Source organism: Morone saxatilis, unplaced genomic scaffold, assembly GCF_004916995.1.
Source record: "Morone saxatilis isolate NCDOM2014 unplaced genomic scaffold, NCSU_SB_2.0 Contig5, whole genome shotgun sequence".
Lineage (NCBI taxonomy): Eukaryota > Metazoa > Chordata > Actinopteri > Moronidae > Morone > Morone saxatilis.
In genome coordinates this window covers 17445386-17470385 of record NW_023340095.1, presented here as the reverse complement: position 1 = coordinate 17470385, position 25000 = coordinate 17445386, and the positions used below count along the sequence as shown (strand labels likewise).

General features: G+C 40.4%; 1 protein-coding gene across 3 annotated transcripts in view; it reads right to left on the bottom strand.

Annotated features, from left to right (window-relative positions):
* arhgef7a (Rho guanine nucleotide exchange factor (GEF) 7a) overlaps window positions 1-25000 on the bottom strand; it is a 27740-nt gene that overhangs the window by 1416 nt on the left and 1324 nt on the right. Inside the window, exons 2-20 of one of the 3 annotated variants that reach the window (XM_035676993.1) lie at window positions 21880-21963; window positions 16693-16777; window positions 16416-16549; window positions 14516-14717; window positions 13181-13269; window positions 11869-11963; window positions 11583-11678; window positions 11170-11292; window positions 10210-10348; window positions 10065-10124; window positions 9810-9956; window positions 7672-7758; window positions 7446-7524; window positions 7027-7166; window positions 5669-5893; window positions 5477-5570; window positions 5046-5135; window positions 4430-4609; window positions 665-764 (exon numbers count right to left, since the gene is read on the bottom strand). In XM_035676993.1, the coding sequence (XP_035532886.1) occupies window positions 665-764; window positions 4430-4609; window positions 5046-5135; window positions 5477-5570; window positions 5669-5893; window positions 7027-7166; window positions 7446-7524; window positions 7672-7758; window positions 9810-9956; window positions 10065-10124; window positions 10210-10348; window positions 11170-11292; window positions 11583-11678; window positions 11869-11963; window positions 13181-13269; window positions 14516-14717; window positions 16416-16549; window positions 16693-16777; window positions 21880-21963 (2249 nt within the window). Of the gene's footprint in view, window positions 1-664; window positions 765-4429; window positions 4610-5045; window positions 5136-5476; window positions 5571-5668; window positions 5894-7026; window positions 7167-7445; window positions 7525-7671; window positions 7759-9809; window positions 9957-10064; window positions 10125-10209; window positions 10349-11169; window positions 11293-11582; window positions 11679-11868; window positions 11964-13180; window positions 13270-14515; window positions 14718-16415; window positions 16550-16692; window positions 16778-21600; window positions 21847-21879; window positions 21964-25000 lie in introns of those variants that run through there. The other 2 variants (XM_035676990.1, XM_035676992.1) reach the window with 2 other exon arrangements.

Here is a 25000-nt window from a genome sequence, read left to right as displayed (position 1 = left end):
AAAACAAATGAGCGTTTTGGCCACACCTCCTTCGTGTTCTTAGCCTAGAATAAAGTTATCTTTTTGTGAACAATCTTAAGTGATGAAGAAGTACATTAGAAGTAAGAAGATGGACTATTATTTTGCTGGTTGAAGTTATTTTAGTATCGTAGTAACATATTCAGCTTGGTGAGCTATCCATGTAAAATAGTTATTAATTTGCCAACACTAGCTATCTAAAACATCAAGTAAAATATTCTCTAGGTATCTACGGTGTGATGGTTTCAATTAAATGTTTGGGACACTAGCAAACGCCCGAACCAGCTACCAAAACAAAGACAACACACAACACACACAGAGGACATGTGACACACACAGGGCACCATTACTCCAATGTCTCTTTAACACGTGTATGTATCCGCAGCTAAAAATAGTCCAATAAATGCACAATTTACTCCTGTATAAGTAATGTTTGCAACAATATACAATGCCCTGCTGTGTCAGAAAAGCCTTTTACAAATATGAAGTTATACATTTGTGACCCCTTTTTAAGATTTAATTCTTCAGTAGTAACAAATGGCCTTCAGGTTGAGTACCACAGACAGGGCAGTGTACTAGCGTATGTAATAGGAGTGATTTAGGGCGAAGGAGAAGTGTGAGAAAAGAGGTTTATCTATTATCTTACTTTTCTTCCACTGCACTTTGGCCATTGCGAGTGGGACCCTCAACCAGGACTTTCTTCTCACCGGGGATGATCACATGCAGCCCTGTTTCCGTTAGCGGCCCTGTTTCAAAACAGAAGATCACTCAACGGTTGGTACTTTGTTTCGTCTCACTAGTCAGTACCCAGTCATCTTCAGTAAATTCATTTTTCAAACTCAAAGTCAACTTCTTTATTGGAACGAGTGACAGCATCAAAGAGAACCAAACACACACCACAGTTTGTGGTAGTACTAGTCTGTTAGTCATGCACAGACCAGATATCAGACAAAAGCCAGAGGAAAGTGAAAGGAAATGAGAGGCTGTGAAGATATCTGCCAAAGGCAACACACAAAATCCATTCATTCATTCATGCACATGACTCCACCATCTTCCCCAAATGACGACACACACCAAACACAATCAGATTTGCCATTCTAACAAATCACCAGAATGCCAGTGTCTACCAAATAACAGATTTATTCAAAACTCATAATACAGCGTTTGGGACTTGAACACTTCAGCAGTGTAGAACAAATACACTGACGGCGCTGTTAGATAAGACATGGTCACATGTGTGAACTGAATACAGCATTAGAGCACACAGAGGACAATGTTGGTCAAAGACAGTTGGTCTCTTCACCCTGCCTGTCCCACAGTTGGACTTAGTTTTTTAAACCACAGAATACACCTGTCACAAAGTATAGCACATGATATAAGGACAGTGATATTCTTAGCTCAAATACTCATAGAAGATAGAATGGATTTTTTTTTTCTTGCTCCATGACAACTAGTATTTACAGAAAGGGAGACTATGTGCTCTTATATTTCAAGTCCACTCTGACAGTATTCTGAGGTTGAATGAGTATTTCACATAGAAATGTTCCCGTATAATCACGGTCTCTTGTTTCTTTTTTTTGTACCCCAATGCTTTCAAAAACATCGAAGGTGAGCATTTACACTACGAATGAGCATTTACTTTACAGTAACACTGAATACTCAAGTCTACCTTTAGGACTATATCATACACACTGTAGGTAGACGACAAAAAGTACAGAATTTAACAGATTCTATCCCCCACGCCCTCTGGCCCGTTACATGATTGTGCAAAAAAATTCAAACACTTCATGTTATAATTTTCTGTGTAAACTTTGATACAGACCAATAAAATGTAAAAAAAACAAAAACAAACTGATTCTTCCAGGGATCATTTTGTAAACATTGACATACAGAATAAAATATAAATAAAAAAACCGCCCGTATACAAAATAATGAACACAATAAAGAAATCATTTCAGAAACAGTAAATAGTACTGTAACATGGACCCTATGTCATTCGCATTGCTTGCTGTTAAGAGAAGATAGGCTCTAAGTGGATGCCAACCTGTACTTTTATTACCAAACACCTGGAAAAATACTTCTTCATAAAAATAGTCATTGATGCAAGAGATAGCATGGGAAACCTTACAAGCCAGACACACAAAGGCATGTCTGGCTTATGAGGTCGTAACATAGGTGCTAGTTTGTTGTGAAACAGGAGATGTTTTTTTCGGCATTACGCTAACCTGGTCAAATTGTCCGTCTAATAACAGCTACAGCTTAAAGGAATAGTTGAACACTTTGGGAAACTATTCTCTTTCTCGACAAGCGTTTGATGAGGTGATTGACACCACTCTCATGTCTGTATAGGATATATAAAGCTAGAGCTAGCAGCTGGTTAGCTTAGCTTGGCATAAAGACTGGAAGCTGAAGAAACTGCTAGCCTAGGTAGTTAAAGAGAGGTTTTTCCGTACTGTTGGCACATACATAACAAGAAGATTGATTATACTGTTTTGTTTTTCCGTGAGTGGGATAAGAAAATCAGTATCAATTTCATGTTTGTGTGTTACGTATAGAGTTGGAGTCGGGACATGTTTAGCCTAGCTTAGCATTAAGACTAGATACGGGGAAACAACAAGCCTGGCTCTGTCCAAAGGTTAAAAACTTCCATCTACGACCACCTCTAAAGCTCAATGAACATATTTATTTTTTTTTTGTTTGTTGGTAGCCGTTTACCTTTAACAGAGCCATGCTAGCTTTTACCGCCTGCTTTCAGTGGGTGCGGTAAGCTAAGCTAACCTGCTACTGGCTCCAGCTAAATTTCCCAAAATGTCAAACCTTTCTTTGAACTAGCAGGAGACATTAAACAAAAGGCATTTGATTTTCATTACGGGACTGTAGCTGCGTTTATTTATTAGTTAGTGTTCGGTTGGTATGCCATGCTTGGATTAAATTAATCTTTATATTTTGTATTATTGTATTATTAATGCACTAACTTGAGGTTTAAAACAAAATATAAATGCAACCCTGTAGAACCACTGACAGACAGCAACATTACTGGATGGAAGATCAGGCTGTAAAGGATGATGCTTAGGAGACTACACAATACAGGAAATTATTCAAATGAATGACTTAAAGGTTCGGTTCACCAAAAATACAAAAAAAAAAACATTCTCTCACTTAACTCCAGAGACGGTATCTAGTGTTGCAGAAAGCTGTCCAGGTTAGTCTCGGCAATGTCTGCATCCACAACATTACAATAGAGTTAACTGGGATTTAGAGTTTGGTGCTCGCAGGATTGAACATTAATCCTTATTGTAAACGGTTTCCATAGTGCCAATATCTTCAACAGGAAGTAGTCTCAATTAAAACTGGTGACAGTGAGGTCTTTAGATTGTATAGAGTAATGGGGACACTGATTCTAAAAAGACACATTGGTGTATTTTTCAAAGCTGCGAGCACCTCAAGCAAAACTGCATTCACTTTGATTGTTTTGGAGTGGAGGCAGAAATTGAAACAAGTGTGAAACGTGTTTTTTGTAATTTGGGTGAACTGACCCTTTAAATTCACACTTCTACAAGCTTGACTTGAGAGTGAAATGTTTGTGATAATCTCCTCTTTCTGTAGCAGCTACATCAAATAATGAACTGTGTTTCACAAACTATTATATCTAAAGATTTTTTTTTTGTATTTTAGTAGCTTTTGGTTATGTGGTATGTTCAGTTTAATCCTGTTTAGCACTGGCAACATGAAAAAAGATCCAAAGTATGAAAACAGAAATTATATAAAATGTTAAGAATTTGGATATTTCATTTGCATGCTGCATATTATCAGGCAGCAGGGGCATGTGTGCCCGAACCTGTGCGTGTGTGTATGGCATCTGTGCTATGTTTGAGCATACATACTCTAGAAACACATACTGGAGAGAAGTAGTACATGGTAAATAGAATACACTCGTTCCTGAATTACATCTGAATATCAGACAGGAAAAGCTCAGTCCCCATTTCTCCCTCCCCTGGTCCCCCCCCCCCATATACCACTCCAACATCCCTGTCCTCCCTGCTGAGAGCGTCCGCCACATTTATGGTCAAACAAGGGGAGTGGTCACATTCAAGATAAATTAACAAGAATTACCAAACACTTACTGCATGACAACTACACAAAGAGAGGAGGCACATAAAAGGGAAAGTGGCAAGGCAACAGGGAGATGCTTAAAACATCTTAAAACAAACAGTCTAAAAATAAATAAACCAAATAAGTTAACAAAAAAAATGAACAAATATATCATAGAAAATAAATAGATAAATAAAAAAAAATCTACTTTCTTTTAATACATTGAAGGTAAAAGAGGTAAGCGCGCTGTACGTTACATTGCAGTACAGCGTGGCAGTACTGTACGTTCTTTAGTTCTGGTGAGAGATGCAGCTCTTACGCGGCACTGAACCCATCCTGTAACTGTGGGTGGTCCAGATGGAGTCATAGTCAGAGTCCTCCGAAAGGTCAGAGGACAATTCTGGCCGTGACACGCTGCTACGGCGGCCCGGCGAGTCCATACAGGACCGGTCCACATCAGCCAGCACGTGGTTGTGCATCAGGTCAGTGCCCTGCCAGGCTGGTCGGGGCGAGCCAAGTTTGGCGGAGACGTTGCGAATGTAGGAGGAAAATGGCGGGCGAGAAAGAGGAGTGATGGTGCAGAGGGTGGAGGTAACGTAATGCAACACGCAACGAATGGTAAATCATAAAAAGCAACGTGAGGTGTGGAGGATGGGATGGTGGAGCGAAATCATAACACATGGAGAAAATTATAGAGCAGCATGGAGAAAACAAACGTTGATGAGAAAAAGAAGAAACTCGAGGTAAACCGGAAAAAGGGAGGAGTGGAGGAGAGACAGACAGACAGAAGGAGAAGATACTGTTAGAAAGATCAGTTCAGAATACCAGTGTTAAAGAAAGGTACAGCAGTAACAAGGAGAGCAAGCTCCAGTGTGAGCCTCGCTTCTTTTGTGCATGCACATGTTCATTATAAGTAAGACTTTGTGATTTCTTACTGGAGTTGAGGGTCTGCCTGGTTTTGGCGCTGGTGCAGTATGCCTCAATAACTTTCAGGATCTGGGCATCTTCTTCCAGAGCAGCTGTACCTTAAAAAGAGAAGAGGAATTTACATGCTGATGTCCCTCTGATCTTTATATGCACAAATTATGTATAAACAATAAAAAAGTTCTACGTTTTGGGAGATACGCCGTCTTGCCCAGAGCGAGGAATGAAGCTAGAGACATTTTTCCCTGCTGAACTAACTGTCTCCAGGCAGTTTATTTATACTGTACTAATGGACAGATATGAGCAAGGAAGTGAATAAGCTATTTCCCAAAATGTCGAACAAATGTCGAACTGTTCCTTTAATATATAAAAAAAGGGTTTTTTTTGTTTATCTGAGTTCAGCACAAACTCTGGACATGGATAATAAGGATTTTAAACATACTCTTCCTCAAGGCAAATTCCTCCTCAGACTGCTTCCTCTCAGGCTTGCGCTTAGGAAGGAGTTTCTTCACACTCTTAGGACTTTTACTAAGATCCTGTACATGGGTCAGCAGAAAAAGGTGAGACAATTAGAAAATCAACAGAACAAAAACATACAGGGAAGTCTTGAATACATAAAAACACGGTCCCTCACTTCCTTGTAGCAGAGGGCGGCAGAGGGTCGTAAAGGGGGTGCAGGCCGCAGACAGCTCAGGCTCCAGGGTTTGGGGGTGTTCGGTGGTTCCAATGGGCCCCACATCATAGTGCTGGAAAGAGATGTCCCATGGGAGGAGGGGTGAGGCAGGGTGTGGTAGGTGGGAGCCACTGTCATGGCCCTCCCCTCAGCATGTCGGGATGGGGTGAGAGGGTGAGATGGGAGCTGAGGAACGAAACAAAAGCAGCAACGTAATGCAACTTTACTGTTTTGGTTTACTCTCACTGCTCTCGTCAGCGCTGCCTCCAGAGAAGGCACACAGCTGACAGAGAAAGAGAATTTTGCTGCTGAAGAGCCGCATATTATCCTCAGGAATTGGTGGAGACCAAAACAGAGCAAAAAGAGAGTGAATATTGGTTTTTAATTCAACAGGTAGCTTCAAACACAACACTAAATGTCTAGTAGTGTTGCTCTGCATCTGCTGGATGTGTAAATAGGCAACTGTTTACTCACACTGTCACCAAAACAACTTATATAACTTATTAACTTATTAACTTATAAAGTGATAATACTGTATTATGTCAGTGTCAGCCTATTCTGCTGAGCCCTAGTGGCCTAAAAACAAATTGCTGCAAATTTAAGAAGTATATCGCTCAGCTCAAGAACAACCGGGATAGAATGGAAAGACTTGTATGTAAAATACACTCAAGTTATTTTCCATCTATTTTTTTGGCTTCCTACCAGTTCAGGGTCACAGTGGCAGAAACCTAGGCAGGGATGCAACACAGCCCTCAGTAACCCAGATATGTATAATCCCATACACCTCAGCCAGATGACATAAGGGTCTTGGGTCAGTCCCTGGGTCAGATGACCAAAAATACATCTACAGGGAAGCCTCCTGCATGTGACACCTTGCTGTTTTTAATAAGCCTAAATCATAGATTACATTCTCCTTAACTGTTGATAGATTTATAACTCTTTCTCAAACAGTTACCACTTGCCGCGATGCAGCCGCCAACGTATAAGTGGCCTATTGTAAAATTATCATTATTGTTGATTGTTTATTCAAGGCATAAGGCCGAATGTTGATTATCATGTATTTGTATTCATTTCATTAAACCATTGAGTCATTCTAGTGAGAGAAATGAGCCACTTCACACAGGGCTATGTAGTAATTTTGAATGATTGCTAGGCATTATGTAAGGCAGCCTCTAACGCCACGCTGATTTAAGGGTTCACACATTAAAAAAAATCAGTGGGAAATCAACATACATATTCACAGTGTTTACATCACATTAGGTATAAATAAACTGAAAGAAAATCATCTGTATGTGGGTATGTAATCATTAGCTCCTGACCGTGTGGCAGGGAACAGTAAGTGGTTTGTGGCTGGGTGCTGTGGCTGCAGTGTGTTTGATCTGTCTGGTCAGGTGTTCGACCCAGTCCTGCAGGTCCTGCTGGTGGGCGCACACCACCTGGAGACGGTCAAACATTGGGCCTGCAGGGACAGAGACAATGTTGTTGAAGGCATTATGTGCAAATTAATTCCACTCAGCATCTTGCACATCTACATTATATACAACCCTAATTCTATTCTATTTTTTTCCATTATATCTTGTATTTTTCTATTTTTATTTTGTTATTTAATGTTCATTTCTTTTATTTCTTATCTGCTGTGTTCTATCTGGCACTGCTGTATCAAGTGAATTTCCTCAGTGTGGGATCAATAAAGTCTATCTTATCTTATCTGATCTCATCTTATCTTATTTGGCCTTACCATTGAGCTCAAAGGCGTTTTTATGGGCTTCACAGTCTTCCAGTTTGGTCACTGTCATGCTGGCCAGGGGCAATTTTCCCTGCAGAGGGAAATCATTACATCAAGTCACAATAAAGATGTAACAGAGAAATCTTTCATCCCCTATATTTAGTACAGAACTCTAGGGGGTAAACACTAGAGGGGGGAATAAGAAATAGACTTATATGAGTAGATGTTTATTACTCACCTGGAATATGAAGCCACTCATCCTGGGGCTGGCAGACAACATGAGGAGGACGTGAGGGAAGAGCATGAGGTAACGCTCACTCTTCTCCTGACAAAGGTTCAAGAATGGGAGAGAAATGGAAACAAATGGAGACAAATGGAGAGCGTAAATGCACAAAATTCATACAGTGTAATTCAGTTTGTATATCAACACTCAATAATGGATAAAACCATTTCAGACCGTCTCACAGAAACGTTACATTAGTGTGAATTATCTGGGGAGAAGCTATTGGTTGTTGATGTCTCAGTTGTCAAATCGCAGTTTTACAAACTTTCAGGCATCATCAGGCTCACCGTTCCTGTAACTAATCAGCCCTTTATTTCACTGTACGTATACGCATAACAACTGTCAAAGGAATGGTACTGTTCCCCAAAGCGCACTTTTAATGTAGCATTTATTCACAAAAACAACCACAGCAAACAACAAGCTGTCACTCCATTATGCATTTTACTAGATATTCATCACCACAGAAATATTATTTAAAGCTAGAAGTCAAACGTTTGAATATTATAACACACTTTACTTTTTTTATTTCCCCTACATCCTCTGAAGAAACTCTTTTAATCACCTCTCAAACGCACTGTGCTTTTTACTCATCATTGCTAATTAGCTGCAACAGTAATGAGAAAGGAGCACAAGCAGATCTGTAATGGGAAAACATGTAGCACAGAAGGAACTTGGAAAGTTTAATGTAATTTCTGCAGGAGCCTATACAGTTAATTATTATTATTCAGGTTTTTTTACCCTTTTTTTTTGCTCTTGTAGCAAACGTTCAGTGGCTGGGTACTGATCCACGGCCCAGGGGTTATCTAGTCAACTGCAATGTTTTGAGCCATTTAATATGAACAGACCATCAAAAAAGTGTTTTCCATGTTTCACACTGAAAAATGTCCTTGATGTTTGATGTAAAAGTTTTAGAATGTATTGTTGTAAGGTTGTCTACAGTTTCCATTCATTATCGTGAATCTCTGACATAATCCAGCCCATTTTTAACAATGCATGCAGTCACTGATGCTCTCATGTCAAGCAAATGACATTACAGTATTTAATTACAATATAAACCTTGACGAGTTTTAGTGAGGTACTATTGAATCCTAATGAAGAAAAATGTCTGGAAAAGAAGTCACTTTTTATAAATCTTTTAAAGAGAGGTGTCATAATGAGGAGTAATTTAGAACATGTACTCAAAAGCATTAAATGTCATTACATTCATTTGGCAGATGCTTTTGTCCAAAGCTACTTACAATTAAAAGGTTTCTGTGCACTTAAGATGCCACAATTAAAGGATTCATTTTGCCTTCACAGAGAACTCTAAGTGGGAGTTAACCTATTACAAATAAATGATCACATGATAGTTAAGGTCTTTACACACTAGGGACTTTTTTTCAGGCAACCAATTTGCACGTCAATATATTTTTTAACTGTTGTTTTTCTCATGAGTATTTTTACACAGAATGCGAATATTACGCAGTGAAAAAGCGGCGTAATTTAAAAGTTGCTAGTCTACCACTGTCTCAATTAGTTTGTTTATATTGTGTGACTTCAGCATTTTAATGTATTAATACATCTTAAAGGACCAGACCGGAGCCCCGGGACAGAAAGCTGAGATGAACCTGGTGGATATGACCTCTCTATCCGTGTGTCTTTCAATGCTGCAGACCCTGTCCCGCTTGGTCTGCAGTCTCCATGGATTTGATTTTGTATTTTTATGTGTCGCTAATTTGCATCGCTGATGGTATGAATAGTTATGATACAACATATTTGCATGCAAGTATCTAGCATTTTTGTGTGGTTTATTCATCATGTCCCCAGTTTTAAAGGGCTTTAAATGAAAGCTGGTGATGATCGAGGCTTTCCTGTCAAGTATGATTTAGTACTGATTTCTGGGTTGATCCCTGTCATTTACGTTGCTGATTTTTGGCTTTGTTTAACATACCAAAGCAGTGGTTAAATGTATATGAGGCGGCCCTAGATATGTGTTTCTTACCAATTACGTTTCTTTACCTTTCTTCACTTAAAATGACTCATGTACTTATTAGACAAATGTTCTTCACCTTAATGTGTATTCGATAAACTTAAACTTGATGCAATTTTCATACCTCTGAGCCAGGACTCTGGACTAAGACCTGGCTCATGTAAAGCACAGAGCCCAGGGTCTTTATGTCGTCCCCCTCCCACAGCCGGATGGACTCGGTGAGGATCTGCAGCTCCAGTTCCTTACGCTTCCGCACCTCCTGGCACTGAGCCTGACACAATGGAAACAAACAACTGGTTAAAGACCTTTTATTAATTAATTTCATATTAAGTCCAGTTATATGCAACATCTGACAGGAGAGGAAGTGAGGTCAACTTACAGAGAGATTTTTGAAAGACGCCATGCACTTCTGAATGTCTGGCCGGTCAGGATGAATCTCCTGAAACAAAAACAAAAAGGAAGCATGTTGGTAATCAGACACACATCATAACACCAGTGCTCCAGACAGACGTTGAGCTACACACCTCCATGTGCCTCTCCAGCTCTTTGAGTAAGTTGGGGTATTTGTCGAGTCTCATAAAGGGTTTACTGAGGCCTGTGGTCAGGGTGAGGATCCCAGGACTGACTGCACCCCTCCCCTCCATAAACTCCCCCAATATTTCACTGCAAGTGGAAGAAAAGAGAGAAAACAAATGTATTAATTTAGCTTATTACTAACCGTAACCAACACACTGTTCAGAGAGTGACCAACTGGCCTCTGTTAGTTATCTCATCTCTTATTGGCTCAGTCAAATTATGATTTTTGAAAATGTGTCAAAAACTACAACAGCATATACCAAAAACATGAAAATTGTACTGACATAGAAAAACCGTAAGAACACTGACTGAAAGACACAAAATGCACTCTTGACTTTTTGGTCTACCTAGCTAAAACTACTGCTGCTACTTGCTGCTCTTTATCATCACAGCTACTTGTTAATGCTCTGGCAGCTGCTGCCAGAGCTGGTGTTCTCTCTCTGTTTGGGTGTATTAGGGTCTAATTATCCTCAGGATGTTTTCTGACTGTCCTTAGGTACCTTTAGGATTGGGACTCTTTTTGTAAAAATCTATTTATGCAAGCCAGTTTTAGGTAGGTTTTTGCACGTATCTGTTTCCAATTGGGTCCAAAATCTGGATTTAGCACCTTGCACTTACTTAGCTGTTCTTAATTATTTTGCTTTCTGTAGAAAAAAAAATACTGCCCCAACTGCAGTTTTTTTGATAATGAAAAGCTGAATGCAGAGTATGCACTTTGTGTCCATAGTGACAAGCCACAATAGCTGCTAAAACCAGCAAACAGAAAGGTAGCTACACCAGTCCCTTTTCCATTTTCTAATTCAAACAGACATTTGCCTGTGTAACTTGAAAACCCCCTATTCCTTCCTTGTGAGCTGTGGCCTGTAAATAGGTTCAAAAATAAATGTGTAGTTGATGTGTAAACATACCCATGCTGGGTGAGCACATTCACTGCAGAAGGGTGGTTGGAGCAGTAACCGGCATAAAGAGCCTTCATCTGTGGCATGAGGTTGAGGAAGAAGCCTCCCACCCTCTGCTGGCTCTCTGGAAGCCTGAAGAAGCAATAAATGTACACACTGATTAAATGCTTCTGCACAAACTCTCATACACGAACAAGAAAACAGACTGGAGCATAAGTATGTGAAATATGTGTGTGTGTGTGTGTGTGTGTGTGTGTACTATCAGCTAAAAGCACTACAACCACAATATATGACATATCCCCTTTTCTGTGGCTTAATCCAACATCCCTGTAGTACAGTCGGCCCAACACTAGATGTCTCTCTGCTTATTATAAAGAGTGTGGGTGCTGCTGCAGTGTGGCTGTGTGTGGGGAGGGACTAACTTGGTGCACTCCTCCAGTGATTGGACGAGCATCTGCTGGAAGGTGCTGATCTCTTCAAGGTTGCCCAGAATCAAAGCCACGTCCGAGCTGCTCAGTCTGAAGGAAAAGACAGAATGGAAAAGCAAAATGGTGACATCATATTCAGTAATATGCAAAAATAAAAAAGATAAAGGGTCTTAACCCAGATTTGTTGTTTAATAAGTGTATAAAAGCTGATCAATCCAGGTCCCTGTTATATAACACTCATGCTTAAATAATCTGGTTCTTATGTATAAATGAGTCGTACTTGTCGATGCCCTGAAGAGGTCGCAGGTAGTTTGTCAGGAGGCTCTGGAGGTCCTTAGAATATTCTGTCTCAGTTTCTAAAATGTTCTGCAACACCTACAATGCAAAAGGGGAAAAAAAACAGTTAAGATAGTATTTATTAGATATTATATATTTCATGAATTAGTGCCAAAATCTTGACTTCAACAATCCATAAATGTATACTGAGCTACTGCAGGGGCATGGCTTGGAAACCGGAGGAGTTGCCATTTCAAGTCCAGCACGGACCACAGTGTGGACTGGTACCTGGGCACTGTTGAGGTGCCCTTGAGCAAGCCCTTAACCCCTAACTGCTCCTTGAGCGCCGCTACGTGGCAGACCATCACTCCACCATCTCTCCATATTTGTATGTCTATAAGCCCTGTGTGTGTATGATTGTATTTCGGCCCATGTGTGTAAATCGATGATTTCCCCATTGGAAGTAAATCTTCTTCTAAAAAATTAGAACCAGTAATTATTATGATGTCCCTTCTATCCAATCCAAAAAACTACATAAACATAGTTTGCCAGTATTTTCAGCAGTTGACAATACAGGTTTGAAAAGCGAACCACTGATCAGCTTTTTCATTACATTCAATTATCCATTCATGTATGTATATACTGCATATCTGATCAAAATATAAGTTATGGGTTCTCCACTGATGACCAGTTCTTCATATCAGAAGAGGATAAGACTTGCTGGCTAATTGACAAAGTTTAATTTGGTTTCTTAACATATCAATTAACATAGTATTCCCTGTTGTTTTTACTCTACCTATCTACGTATCTTATTCTGTATTGTATAGCAACCAAAGGATAGACTACATCAGTAGACTATAAAATAGAGCCTATATGTGATACATATGTATTTATTATGTATATGTTATATGTAATAGGTGAATCTATTGTAAACTGCTCTTTGACAACAACATGTCTTTGTTGTAAATATGAGAGGGGGGGGGGGGGGACTATGATTATGTTTTTTACAAACCACCACTGCCTTCAGCTGCAGTAACATTTTCAAGGTTAGTCACAGGGCAAAGAGAAAAAGTATGTCAATGGGTTGTTCAGAGAGCGCTGTGGTTGAAGAGGCCAACTAGATTTTATCCTGCTGCTCCATGTAATTATTTTCCAGCAAGAGTAGAGTATTTCCAAATACTTAATGGAAAAAGCATAGATACAGGCACAGATAGGAACTAGGTGTTAATGAACGGCATCAGAAAACAGACAGAATCATTAAATCATCATTAGAGACAGAATAAAGACTGATTTCAAGTGTTGAGTTGTATCCTTACCAGGTTATAGTATGTCTTGCTGATTGCAGAAGTGTCAAAGCCTTTAGGTGGACTCTTGAGAGTGCCGGACTTGGGGGACACTTGCTTGTCTGTGGCCGGAGACAAGAAATGAATTAGGGCACATAGTTCCACCTAGCATTGTCTTTAGTTACAAAACGTGACACGTTACAAATGTGTCACAACTTAGAATTCCCAAATTATCTGTGGATGAATGCTGATGTGGTATTAAATCAGTTCAAGCTTTTTGAGCATGAACCATTACTATTATCCTGAGAAATAGGCACACAGTGATAATTGACACACATTGTAGAGATGAATCATGCAGTTGAAACTACTTCTTAATTCAAAAATTAGAAATAATTGTCAGCATGGAGATGCTACTGGCTGTAAATAACAACAAAGTCCCAAACACATTTTTAGTGGCTGTTTTACTGCACATCTAAACATTGCTTTATATCCACAGACTTATGTTTACCATTTGTGTGTTGGGAATTGCACTCACAGTAATATTTATTGAGAAAACGTGAGAATACATTACTTGAGCAACCACTGTTTTTGTCTTCTTCCCCCCCTTTTATTTTTTCTCTCGTTTATCATTCATTTATGCATTAATTGCTTGATTTGAATGCACCATAAACTGCCCCTTGGTTGCCCATATTGCTTAGCACTTCATCTCCCCTTAGCCATATTCATATGTTTGTATTAATATTGCTATTTTTCTTGCTTTTCTCACATTAACTTTGTATTGTTGTTATCTATATTGCATGTATAGTAACAACACTTTTACTGCCTTCATGTCAAATCTTGCCTCCATAAAGATCTGACATGAACTGAAGCGACACCATTATCACAGAATTCTGCTACCAATGAATATGTGTATCCATCAGGTGTCAATCAGAAAACTGATTATTAAATAGTTGGAGTGAATAAATAAGTGTCAGTCAAACAGAGAGAGATTTTAATCTTTCCACATGGCATCACAACCTGTTTTACAAGTGTCCAAAAACAGACCACAGCAGGCCTCGAGGAGCAACAGATGTGGGGGCTGTGTTACCGTCGTAAAGGCCAGATGGAATGGCAATGACAATGGCAACTGTGATGTAGTGTACCGGCTGGCAGTCTTTGTCTGAGAGAGATGTGAAAATGTCTGTTTATGAAATGATTGAATCTTTCAAGCTGCTCTGTGATCACTCAGACACATGCAGGGGAGGAGGACCTATTTAAAATGATGTAGGATGCAACTGACAGTTTTGGAGGCTGAAACAAATAAAACATAATGCTATGAATCTCTACGTGACTGTTTCAATGTCTTCTTGAGGTAGCTCAGGTACCCACCAGAGCCTTTGATCTCACGGACATAGTTGCTAGGAAACCACCCAGTCTTGCCATTAAGCATCCCCTCCCACCAGCCGCCGTCCTCCTGACGAGTCACGCCGATGATGTCACCCTTGGCAAAGGTGAGCTCATCCTCATTAGTCTGCTGGAAGTTGAAACGTGCCTTCACCAGCAGCTGCTGTCCACTGTTTTCTGACATGTCCTGACAAACGAGGGGAGGGTATCACCGAGGGGGGAGAGAAGAAACAGCAACAGTGAGCGGCGCGCACAGACAGACATTGTGAGGAGATGAAAGACAGAACAACAGAAGTTAGTAGGAAGACAAGTGTCAACAAGAAGAGCTTTCCTATCAAACATCCATTAATCCCTATTGTGAAACAAATATTATGAAATATAACTCATCATTTCCATCCCTCAAAGTCTGACTATGTCGCAAACAAAACCCTCCCAGTAGTAACAGTATTCCACTGTTTACCATCTATAACTATCTGTTGTTTTAACTGACTGGCTGTGATTGAATGCAGCTTGACTGAGTTGAGGCAGACAGTGGGTGGGACTAATGCAATCACAGGAAGAATAAATGACTACCGGAGCTGTGGTTTTTCATCTTGAAACTCATTGTTCTTGATTATGTGCATTTAAGGAACTGCTAGTTGAATGTCAATCTAATTTCCATGTATTATTATTTACTTGTCAATAGTATAAATACTTGGACAGTGCTGTTAGGCTGCCGTCTATACAAAGGGTTCTATGATAAAGTGGGCGTCCTGATGGCTTTAGTGGTTAAAATGCATACAATATAATTGCAATGTCTCTGGTTCAGTTCTGGCTCAGGGCCTTTGTTATATGTCATACCCCTCTCTCACATCCCATCTTCGTCTGTATATACACAGTCAGGAAGAAAAGTCTTTAACTAAGGTGACACATTATTCTGTTCAGTAATAATCTGCTAATTCTCTCCCAGAGAAATTACATGTACATTAATTGTACAAACCATACTATAAACTGTAAGGAAATGTTTGGTTAAGATAAGTTAAATTATAAAGTGTTTGTGCTGACCTTAACTAAGGTCGTTTAAACTTATTTTGCCTGATTAGACCTCTTCATAGGACTGTGTGGACGTGTACAGACTTTGTTTGATCGACTCCACCGTTAGTTTTGTTGCACCTGCTACAACAGAACAACTTACTCCTTTATCGTTCTAAAAGTAGGATGAGACTGAACTTCGTCTGGCAAAATTGACTCGTGTGTTGAGGCAGAGGAGAGGCATTAGCGTTGTGATTGAACTGTGGGATAACAGCATTCGACAAGTTGTAAATCACTGGTCATCGCCTTTTTTAATCAAACACTTTATCATTACCCTCTATTAACAGTCACTGCAGACAAACAGGATATAAACAAGCGGAGCCAACTTGCGTCGGTTTGTGTTTGAGAGCCAATATATCTCCTTCCTCATTACTGTAAGAGAGGAGCAAAATCCACTGTGACTGCAGCTTTTTTTAGTACATAAAGTCTGGTGACACCTGAACAGAGATCTGACCAGCAGAAATAGCTGAAAACACCTGTGTGGGTGTGCAAGGCCTTTAATTATTTACTTCTACAGTTGCACCAAAACCCTACAGTAAACTTACTACATTTGATTATTATTGGTTTATTATTATTATTATGTTGGACTGCAATTGGGCAAAATAACAAAAACACCATAATAAAAAAAGAATTAAACACAACAACATCGCCACTGAACAGTCTCAAAACTATACATCAAACGCTTCACAGAGGTAGCACTCTTTGTATTGCATTATATTTGATGTGCATTATACTTTGAGTGTATTCAGGTGTTATTGTGTCAATCTTTCCTATTGTGTTCCTAAACTGTGCGGTTAGTGAGCGTTGATCTTACCAGACTGCGAAACTGGTTCTGCAGCAGCTTAGAGGATCGGCCCAGTGAAGCCTGACAGGACAGCGACTCAAAAGACTTGATGCGATGGGCTGAAGAGTGCCGGGCGCACACTGAATCACTGCCCACGCCGATATCTGAACAGGAAGGGGAAAATATAAATACACCAGACCTGGTATCTGCAGTCAGAGCCTACACAATCATGACTACTCGCCCATCTTTCATTAAAAAAAAAAACGCCCACGTGCATCATGTAACTGGGGCATGTATTTGGACTTACCTGCTGTCACTTTATTCAGGGCAACCAGACTGCTCAGCACCTTTGAGAAGTTCAGTCCGAGCAGCAGGTCACTGGCCTCAAACGGCTGTGGGTGAGAGACAGAGAGAGGGGGAGGGGGGAGGGGGGGGCGGCGAGAAGGAGCACCAATGAACATGAGCGTGAGAACCAGAGAGTCATCGGCAAAAGCATTTCCCTTTTAAAGCTAATTCCAGCGCAGCAGCACTGTGTCATCACTTGGCCACAGTGCCAGCACAGAGCAGTCAATCGATAACTCTTGTTATCTCTGACAGAAGGAGTGGGCGAAACACACAAGCTCAGCAGACACACATATATCTGCAGCAGCTACAAACGGATACTATTTACAGCGTTTTACCGTACTGGTTGAATTATGTGCATTCAAAAAAGATACTGACACAAGCATGTCTACTTCAAAGGCCTTATTCTAAAATTTCCTTGCAACAAATCCCATGAAAAGACCAGCACCAACAATGAACTGATCCAAGTACTTTCTGTATAGCCACAGTCTGACATATAGGGCTGATTTACATGTTGCAATCCGATCAATATTGACAATGTTTTATTCTTCTGTTGTCAAAAGTATCTTAACTGTCAGCAAGGTGTTGATGTTTTGTTTTTTTTAAAGATTATTTTGGGGCTTTTAAAGTCTTTATTAGACAGGAGAAGCTGTAGAGAGACAGGAAAGTGGGGAGAGAGAAAGGGCATGACATGCAGCAAAAGGCTGGAATCAAAAGCAGGCCACTGCGGTAAGGACTCAGCCTTTGTGCATGGGGGGCATGTATGCTATCAGGGCACCCCAGCAAGGTTTTGTTAATGTCAGTTCTAAAGTATTAGTAAAACCCTGGTACAGCTTTATACTGAACAAGTACTCAAAAAAGCATATAAGATTATCAACAACCCCACACGTGTCCTCTGTGACAACTTGAAGCTGCTGCCATCAGGAATGCATTTTAGACTGCCTGAAGGCATTAGACTGGCAAACAGTCCCAGGGCAGTGAGAAATGGTCAGTTTACTTTGTGTTTAGACCTTATCCTAATCCTTGTGTATGTTTGAATTAGTTCCTTTGTGTATGTAAATGAAGTATCTGTGTGCTTCTGTTTGCACACTTGCTTGCCTTAAATTGCCCTTGAGGGAGGAATTAAGTGTTTTTAATTGAACTGAAGTACCTCGAGTTAGTGAGTTTGATAGTTCCTAATAGACATATTTCTCAAAGTAGTGTGTAATTCTGGCATCAGTACAGTGAGTCATGTACTGTATTGACACAACTATCAAATTACGGCTGCCCAATAAGGTAAAAAAAATCATATTGCTGTTATTTTGACTGATATAACGAAAGAAATATGATTGACGATTAGTGGGAATGATCATTTTTGCATCCCAATTTGATTTCTTACATTTGGAGAACAAGATTTGTAGACCAGGATATTTCAGCAGCTCTACAGTACTTCATTATAATGCTGTTAGTCACACATTTTACCTTTATCAAAAAACTGCAGCCTCTGCGATACGGATTATTATTATTATAATAGACTTGGGGCCGATACTGTGCTCATGGTAAAGATTCCCGTGTTGAACTTCATCAGACACCTCAAGACAGATGCTTGCAGGGTTGGGCGAATGAGGGTTAAATAACTTGCACTGACAATATAACACTATATTCATTCCATTTAATGTTGGGAGGGGCTGAGATGTTAACAAGAACGCTATTTACAAGTCAGAAACACGTTATTACCAGAACACGAACAGGGCATGAGTGTCTAAGACAGGTCAAAAAGTCTTGAGAAACAAGACATGCATTGGGATTTGTTGACAATAATAAACATGCAGAATAATGCCAGCCTTCTCCTTTAACTGCAGTAAAAGTATAAGCACCGTCTGTGTCACTATCAGTGTGACTCTCGCTATGCTCTCGGTTCGTATGAATGGCAATGATTGTATCTCTGTTGACGACTGTAGTTGTCCTCTCGCTTCCTGTGTGTGTGTGTGTCCGTGCTTCGTGTGATTACTTACTCTCGCTTCAGTTATATTGAGGGTGAGTGACTGTGAGATATGAGTCTCTTTCATCTTCCGCTCTGATTGCAGATATGTCCTGAGGGAATATGTGAATGACTGTGTTTGCCAGAGTGTTTTTGGAAAAGAGAGTGTATGTGTGTGTGTGTGTGTGTAGAAGCTAGTGGTAGAATTGTTGTCCTTAAGGAGCATTCATGCGAAAGCGCCCTCTTCCTTATCAGTTTATGCTTCTACTGGAACTGAAACTACAACTAACATTTAGTATTTGTATCTAACTTTTTTTCTCTCCCATGACAACTGCAACATTGTCGTTCTTCCTCAGTCATTTTAACAGATTGTCCATTAGGGAAAAAAAGGCACCAGTCGTCACAGTGAAGCGTGATGAATGATGGAAATTAAACATTCATGCACGGAGATGATGAACATGACTAACATGACAAGCTTCGACACGTCCGCGAGGCCTCAGCATCGCAGTCAGGTAACGATCCCTCGGAGCAGGCGGAGACAAGAGTGCGACACCCCTCTGTGACTCAGCAAGCTACAACAGCATGCTGAGCTGCTCTCACACTTGTCATGACTGAGGAAATGAGTGTTTACCTGCACAGGGTATTACAACCTACTACTGCATGTACACCACAGTTAATGGGATATGATTACACAGACGTCTTAGTAAGACATTACTTAAATGCACTACATTATGTTGAAATATTCATTCTTTTGTCGGCACCAGGTACAGACAGTGCAACAGGATAATGATCCTAAACACACAGATAAGGAAGCCAAGCAATTTTCTTCAAGGCTCAACAGTGGAATATTCTTCACTGACCAAGTTAGTCACCTGACCTCAATCTAGCTGATCACATGTTGCAGTCACTAAAGAGGGCCAAAAGCCCCAGAGACGAGCAAGAATTGAAGATTATAGCCTAACCAATAACGGGCTTTATACGCCACTATTTTTTTTTTTTATTTATTAAATCTGATTTGATCTATGGGTCCAATTTATGTGTCTAGCTCTGAGGAAAATGGCTGCCGCACAGAACAGCTGCGGATGTCTACGGGTAGCAGACATTAGCCAGTCAAATATAAACTAACCTAAATCTTGGCTATCATACTGATTTGACTTGAGACCTTGAGCGTGTGGCTACTGCTTTAATTCAAATCCAATCTGCTTTAGTATAAAGAGCCAACTGGAGCCCGGTAGATTATTCAGTAACAATTTTTATCGTTGATTCATCGTTACAGACGTTCTCAAATCTCAAATGTTAAGATTCGCTGTTTTTCTGGGATAAATATTATTTCACATTGAAAATCTGTGGGTTTTCAACTACTGTTTTGGACGGTGATAAGCATTTTTGTCTATTTTACTTTACATAGCACATATTAAACAGTTTTATTTATATATATGATATATATATATATAAATAAAACAGTACTTTAACAGTACTATATGTCTACTGCGTTAGCTATACAATACAACAGCCTTTTCTTGTTTTCATTATAATGGCAATGGATTCAAAGTGTCCCATTGGTCGACAGATGGATCTGTGATTACTCTCAGGGTAGACGCAGTGTAAGGTTACTATTCCAAAGGGACCTGTGGGGTCATGGGAAACTTTGATGATCACTTCCTGTGGTCAAAGACATTAGGGGTTAAGGGTCAGCAACAGCAGCTGCCCAAGTGTGAGACATGGTCTGTTTAATCTGCGAGAGGTTTCCAAATTAGATCTAAAACAGATCACTCCGGTTGAAATGTCCCAGACAGACACCTGCAAACAGAGCAAGACTAGAACGTCGACGCTCAGCCAAAACATTCAGCTTAACTCCATTAGAAAGAGGTAGGTCAGGACTGTAAAAGCACGGCGTCTATCGGTCTTTCTCGTGTAAGAGGCCAATGCTCTAATCTGAAGCCACTGCTCTAATCTGAAGCCACAGCTACCTGGGGTCAGAGCCAGCAGTGCTCTGGGCTCTGGAGAAGATCCATCTTTTTGCTCTACAGATGGTGAGCGGGAGGACTGCCATGTCCCAAACGGCTGTAATCCTGCTCTGCCCAGAACACTCAAAAAAAATCATGTATATTTGAATGCGCTCTTGCACGCGAGGACGAAGGCAGCATGACATAAAGGAGCTGATATTATGGGCAATCTGACTATTTGTTACCAATAAAACCGAATATTATTGATCCAAACTGTTGCCAGAACCTGTCCCTGTAGGGAGCCAAAACAAACAGAGGCCTTTTCCAATGAAATCATAATGGATGGATTTTGTCTCTCTGGCATTTCGGCTGCCTGTAACTACTAAAGGTCTCGTTTCACACACTTAATATGACAGCGCTCTGTCTCACCCCATCTCCACCTCTTGTTCAGTGGCTGGAGACTCAGCCAGGAGAGTTAACACCGAGGAACACTGAGTTGTATTGTCAAACTAGGCTGGTTCAATGACCCCTCTATGCACTGGCCAGCACACACAGCCTTTAACAGCACGACGTCCTCCATTTGCTTAAGATTGAGGAGGCTTTCTCACTAGCCATACCCACAATATACCGAAATATGTCTACATGCAGCCTGCAAGGGTGAGGTACTTCATCTGTGGACATGTTTAGACTTCCTCTGAGACTGTAATTACCATGTTAGAACAAGAGCGACTTAGATAGCCGTGCTCCTATATTGTGCATAGCTGCGGTGGTAAATTTGTTCTTAACGTTAAAAAAAAGAAGCGTTTATGCAAAGGGGCTAGTGTGAACTGGTGGTGACAACAAAGCCACGCATGAGCCCCGAGGACAAAGCTCTGCATTAATTCAAAAGCGTAAACATGAACGCGGGCGCTTCTAAACAACGGTGGGGGACGTGAGCAGGCTACAATGTAGTAGTTTTATCACTTACTGTTACTTGAGGTTGCCGAAATGTTACAAATGTTTCGACACTGGACGGACAAACCAGCCTCTCCGAGCCGGGCGATGGGTGATTGTCCTCGGCTTGTGGTTCACTCCTCCTCCCTCTGTCAGGGGCTCGTCCGCTCCACGGACCCATTGTTTATTGTATCAGTGGCTCCTCTTAAACCAGCTAACTCTACACTTCAAACAGCAACTCTCGGTGTTGTGATACGCGGACGGGTGTGGTACACAGGCAATATTAGTCCCGAATGTGGGGAAATGTACTTACCTCGACGCGAAATGATGTGCAGCCCTTGAGAAACTCCTTTATGTTGTGCAGGCACTCGCCGTCGTTTTTCGGTTCTTGGTAAATCTGGAAAGACGGAAACGCTGGTTAGGGATAAACTTCCAGTTCCCGCTGCGGGAGGAGGAGGGGGGGGTTCTCGCTTTTCACACTGCGGTTTTCTGTGAGTTTCTAAGCCCTGTAAATATCTCTTCTTTATCGACACTCATTCTACGGTGTGTGTGTGTGTGTGTGTGTTTCCAGTGGGCCTGACACACTCCGGGAGGCTGGACTCAGATCCCGCAGCGGGGAAGTGGAGGAGGCTGTAGTACTGGATCGAGGGAAATGACGTCAACAAATAAGGATCCCCACAGACTGGTGGTTGGTTGCAGTCTGTGGGTGCACTGGTCTTCATTACAGCCTACTGTAACAGAGGGCTGAACTAGTAAAAAATGTCAAGTAATATTTTACCTTCATTGATCTAAACCTCTCAGCTTTTGTAAGCATAAAGTTTAATTGACCTTTTAAAATGTTTATGACAGGACTGCTGCATTAGTTTTAGCTAGGTGTAGCTAATAAACTGGCAACTGAGTGTATATTTATTACAGCTCGGCTGATACGACACATTTTAAGGTAGATACCAATATCAGCATTCATTTTTTAAACTAAAACATAAGGACCTTTCTGCACAGCACTTTATTTTTTACTTATCGGCTGAGATATATGCCTGTTGTTTATCGTGGACTTTTTCACCTTTAAAATAGGATTTCATGTGTTACATACTGTTTGAGGTTAACAATTTGTGTTTATGCTGTATTCTAGAAAGTTTTCCACATCAACATCCACCAAAATACCTGTGCAAACCATGACCTACCCACCAACTGAAATAAACTGTGGAAACGGATTTCTGGATCCTGTGTTTAAATGTGCACGCCACATAGGATGTTCGGTGAACCAACGCACCAATAGCTTTTTCAGTGCCCGTATGGATATTTATCTGTGATTAGTTTATATAAGACAAATATAGAACTCTGAGATTAATTGGTGACCAGTATACAAAATATTTTATATAACGTGTGAAGTAATACATCTCAAAACACATGATTTTAGTCTTCTATTTAACCCTTACTGCAGGGCTGACCCTTCTCCATTTTTCCTATTTTATTGAACATATCTTGCATTTCCTTACACTTTCCATTCTTCGCAATTTTCCTCAAAACATTTTGCTCGTATTTTGCTCCATTGCACTCAACACACAACATTATCCTAAGCATTTCAAATTTTTCTCAATTTCATTTTGTCTTATATTTCCCACTTTATCTATTGCTACTGAGAAGGCCTTGTTGTGTAAGTGTGTCCCGGGCAAGAAGTGTGCATGTAGCATTTAGAGATTAATACAGACTAGAGCACGCAAAAGAGTGTGTCACTGTTAAAAATAAGTATAGCCTTCAGTTAAAAATGAATAATACAGGTGGAAGGTCAACCATCCTTACGTCATGACCTTCTCTCCATCAAAATGTCAGTGGGAGGAATCAAAGAAGTGACGAAGAGATGCAAGTGAGGGAGGAGGAGGCCGGTTATAGCTAATTGGAAAGAACCATGATAGAGTAAATTTAAATAGCTCGGGTATCTACCCTAATAACAACTGACCTCTGGCTGTGACCCCCAACTCCCACTTTCTTCTGGCCCACATACAGCGCTGCGCACACTTACAGCAAAGACTGAAGTGAAAAGAGCCAGATGACGAGCCAATGACTGACTAGCCCAGGTATTTAAAGGACCGGTGTGTAGGATTTAGTGGCATCTAGCCATGAAGTTGCAGATGGCAACCAACTGAATATACCTCGCCCTTCAAAGTGTGCAGGATGGTGGTCGCAGAACTTCATTCACATTCATTCTGGGCTACTGTAGAGACATGGTGGTTCAACATGGTGGACTATGTAGAAAAGGACTGACTCCCTCTGTAGTTGAAAAAGGCTCATTCTAAGATAACAAAAACACAACAATTCTTATTTTCAGCTGATTATTTACTAATGATAACAAACCTATGAATAGTATACTCAATTTATGCCAATAGATCCTCCTAAATGTTACACACACTGGACCTTTAAGGCACACACCCTACTCATTACATGTCAGTGTTAGGGAGAAGTGGGAAGCACGACATGGGGAAAATGTTATGTATTATTATTAATAGTAAATAGTAGAAGTAGTGACAGTAGTAGTTTCTATAGCATGGCTGATACATCACAGGTGGATGTATCAGCCAATGTTAGCTTATCACAGATATATTATATCAGCGTGTTGACCAATAAGTAACAAGAAATGTATGTTTGAGGTTAATTTAGAAACAGTTGCCATTACATAGCTTCCCACTAGAGTGCACTGATAACTGAATTATTATGACTATTAATGTCCCTCCCACTACATATATTTTATACGCAAATTAATGGGGATCCTTATTAAAAATGTGTGTTTACAATAAGTGTTTAGGAAAAATCCTGAATATTGGCAATAGATCACTACAGTGTTTTTTTAAAACTCTCCAATATCAATATCTACATCAACCTCAGCCCAGTCCCAATCCAGTATCTAACTGCCTGCAGTGTTATTATTACTGTCAACTCACTTTGTTTATATATACAATTATAGTTTTGCCTCTTCAGATCTATTCAAGACATTGTTTTGCCTCTGGAGTTCCACCGAAGCGGTCACTGGCCTTACAGAAAGCTGTCCTCTCTGACCAGGAAGGAAAACAATTTGTATTGTAACTACATTTTGCAATATGCTGTGAGGCATTTAACCCATGACAGTTTGGGGAAATCAATAAAACATATTTAATCCTCCCCATATGAGATGGCAGCAGATCATTTATCATTTAAATGAGAAATATATTGACATATAGGCCTACTGATTTAGATTCCACCCACCAGGATGAGGCACATATCTCCCATTTGCTGTCTCAAGCATAGATTATTATATAGATTATTTCAAAGCATTTGAGAGAGGCTGCCTTTTTAACCTACAGCAAACCCTCTCATGTATGCAAAACAGTGAAGCATCATTTGGTTATGTCATACAAATGAAACAACACCCCATTGTCGGAGTGAGGGGGGGGGGGGGAGAT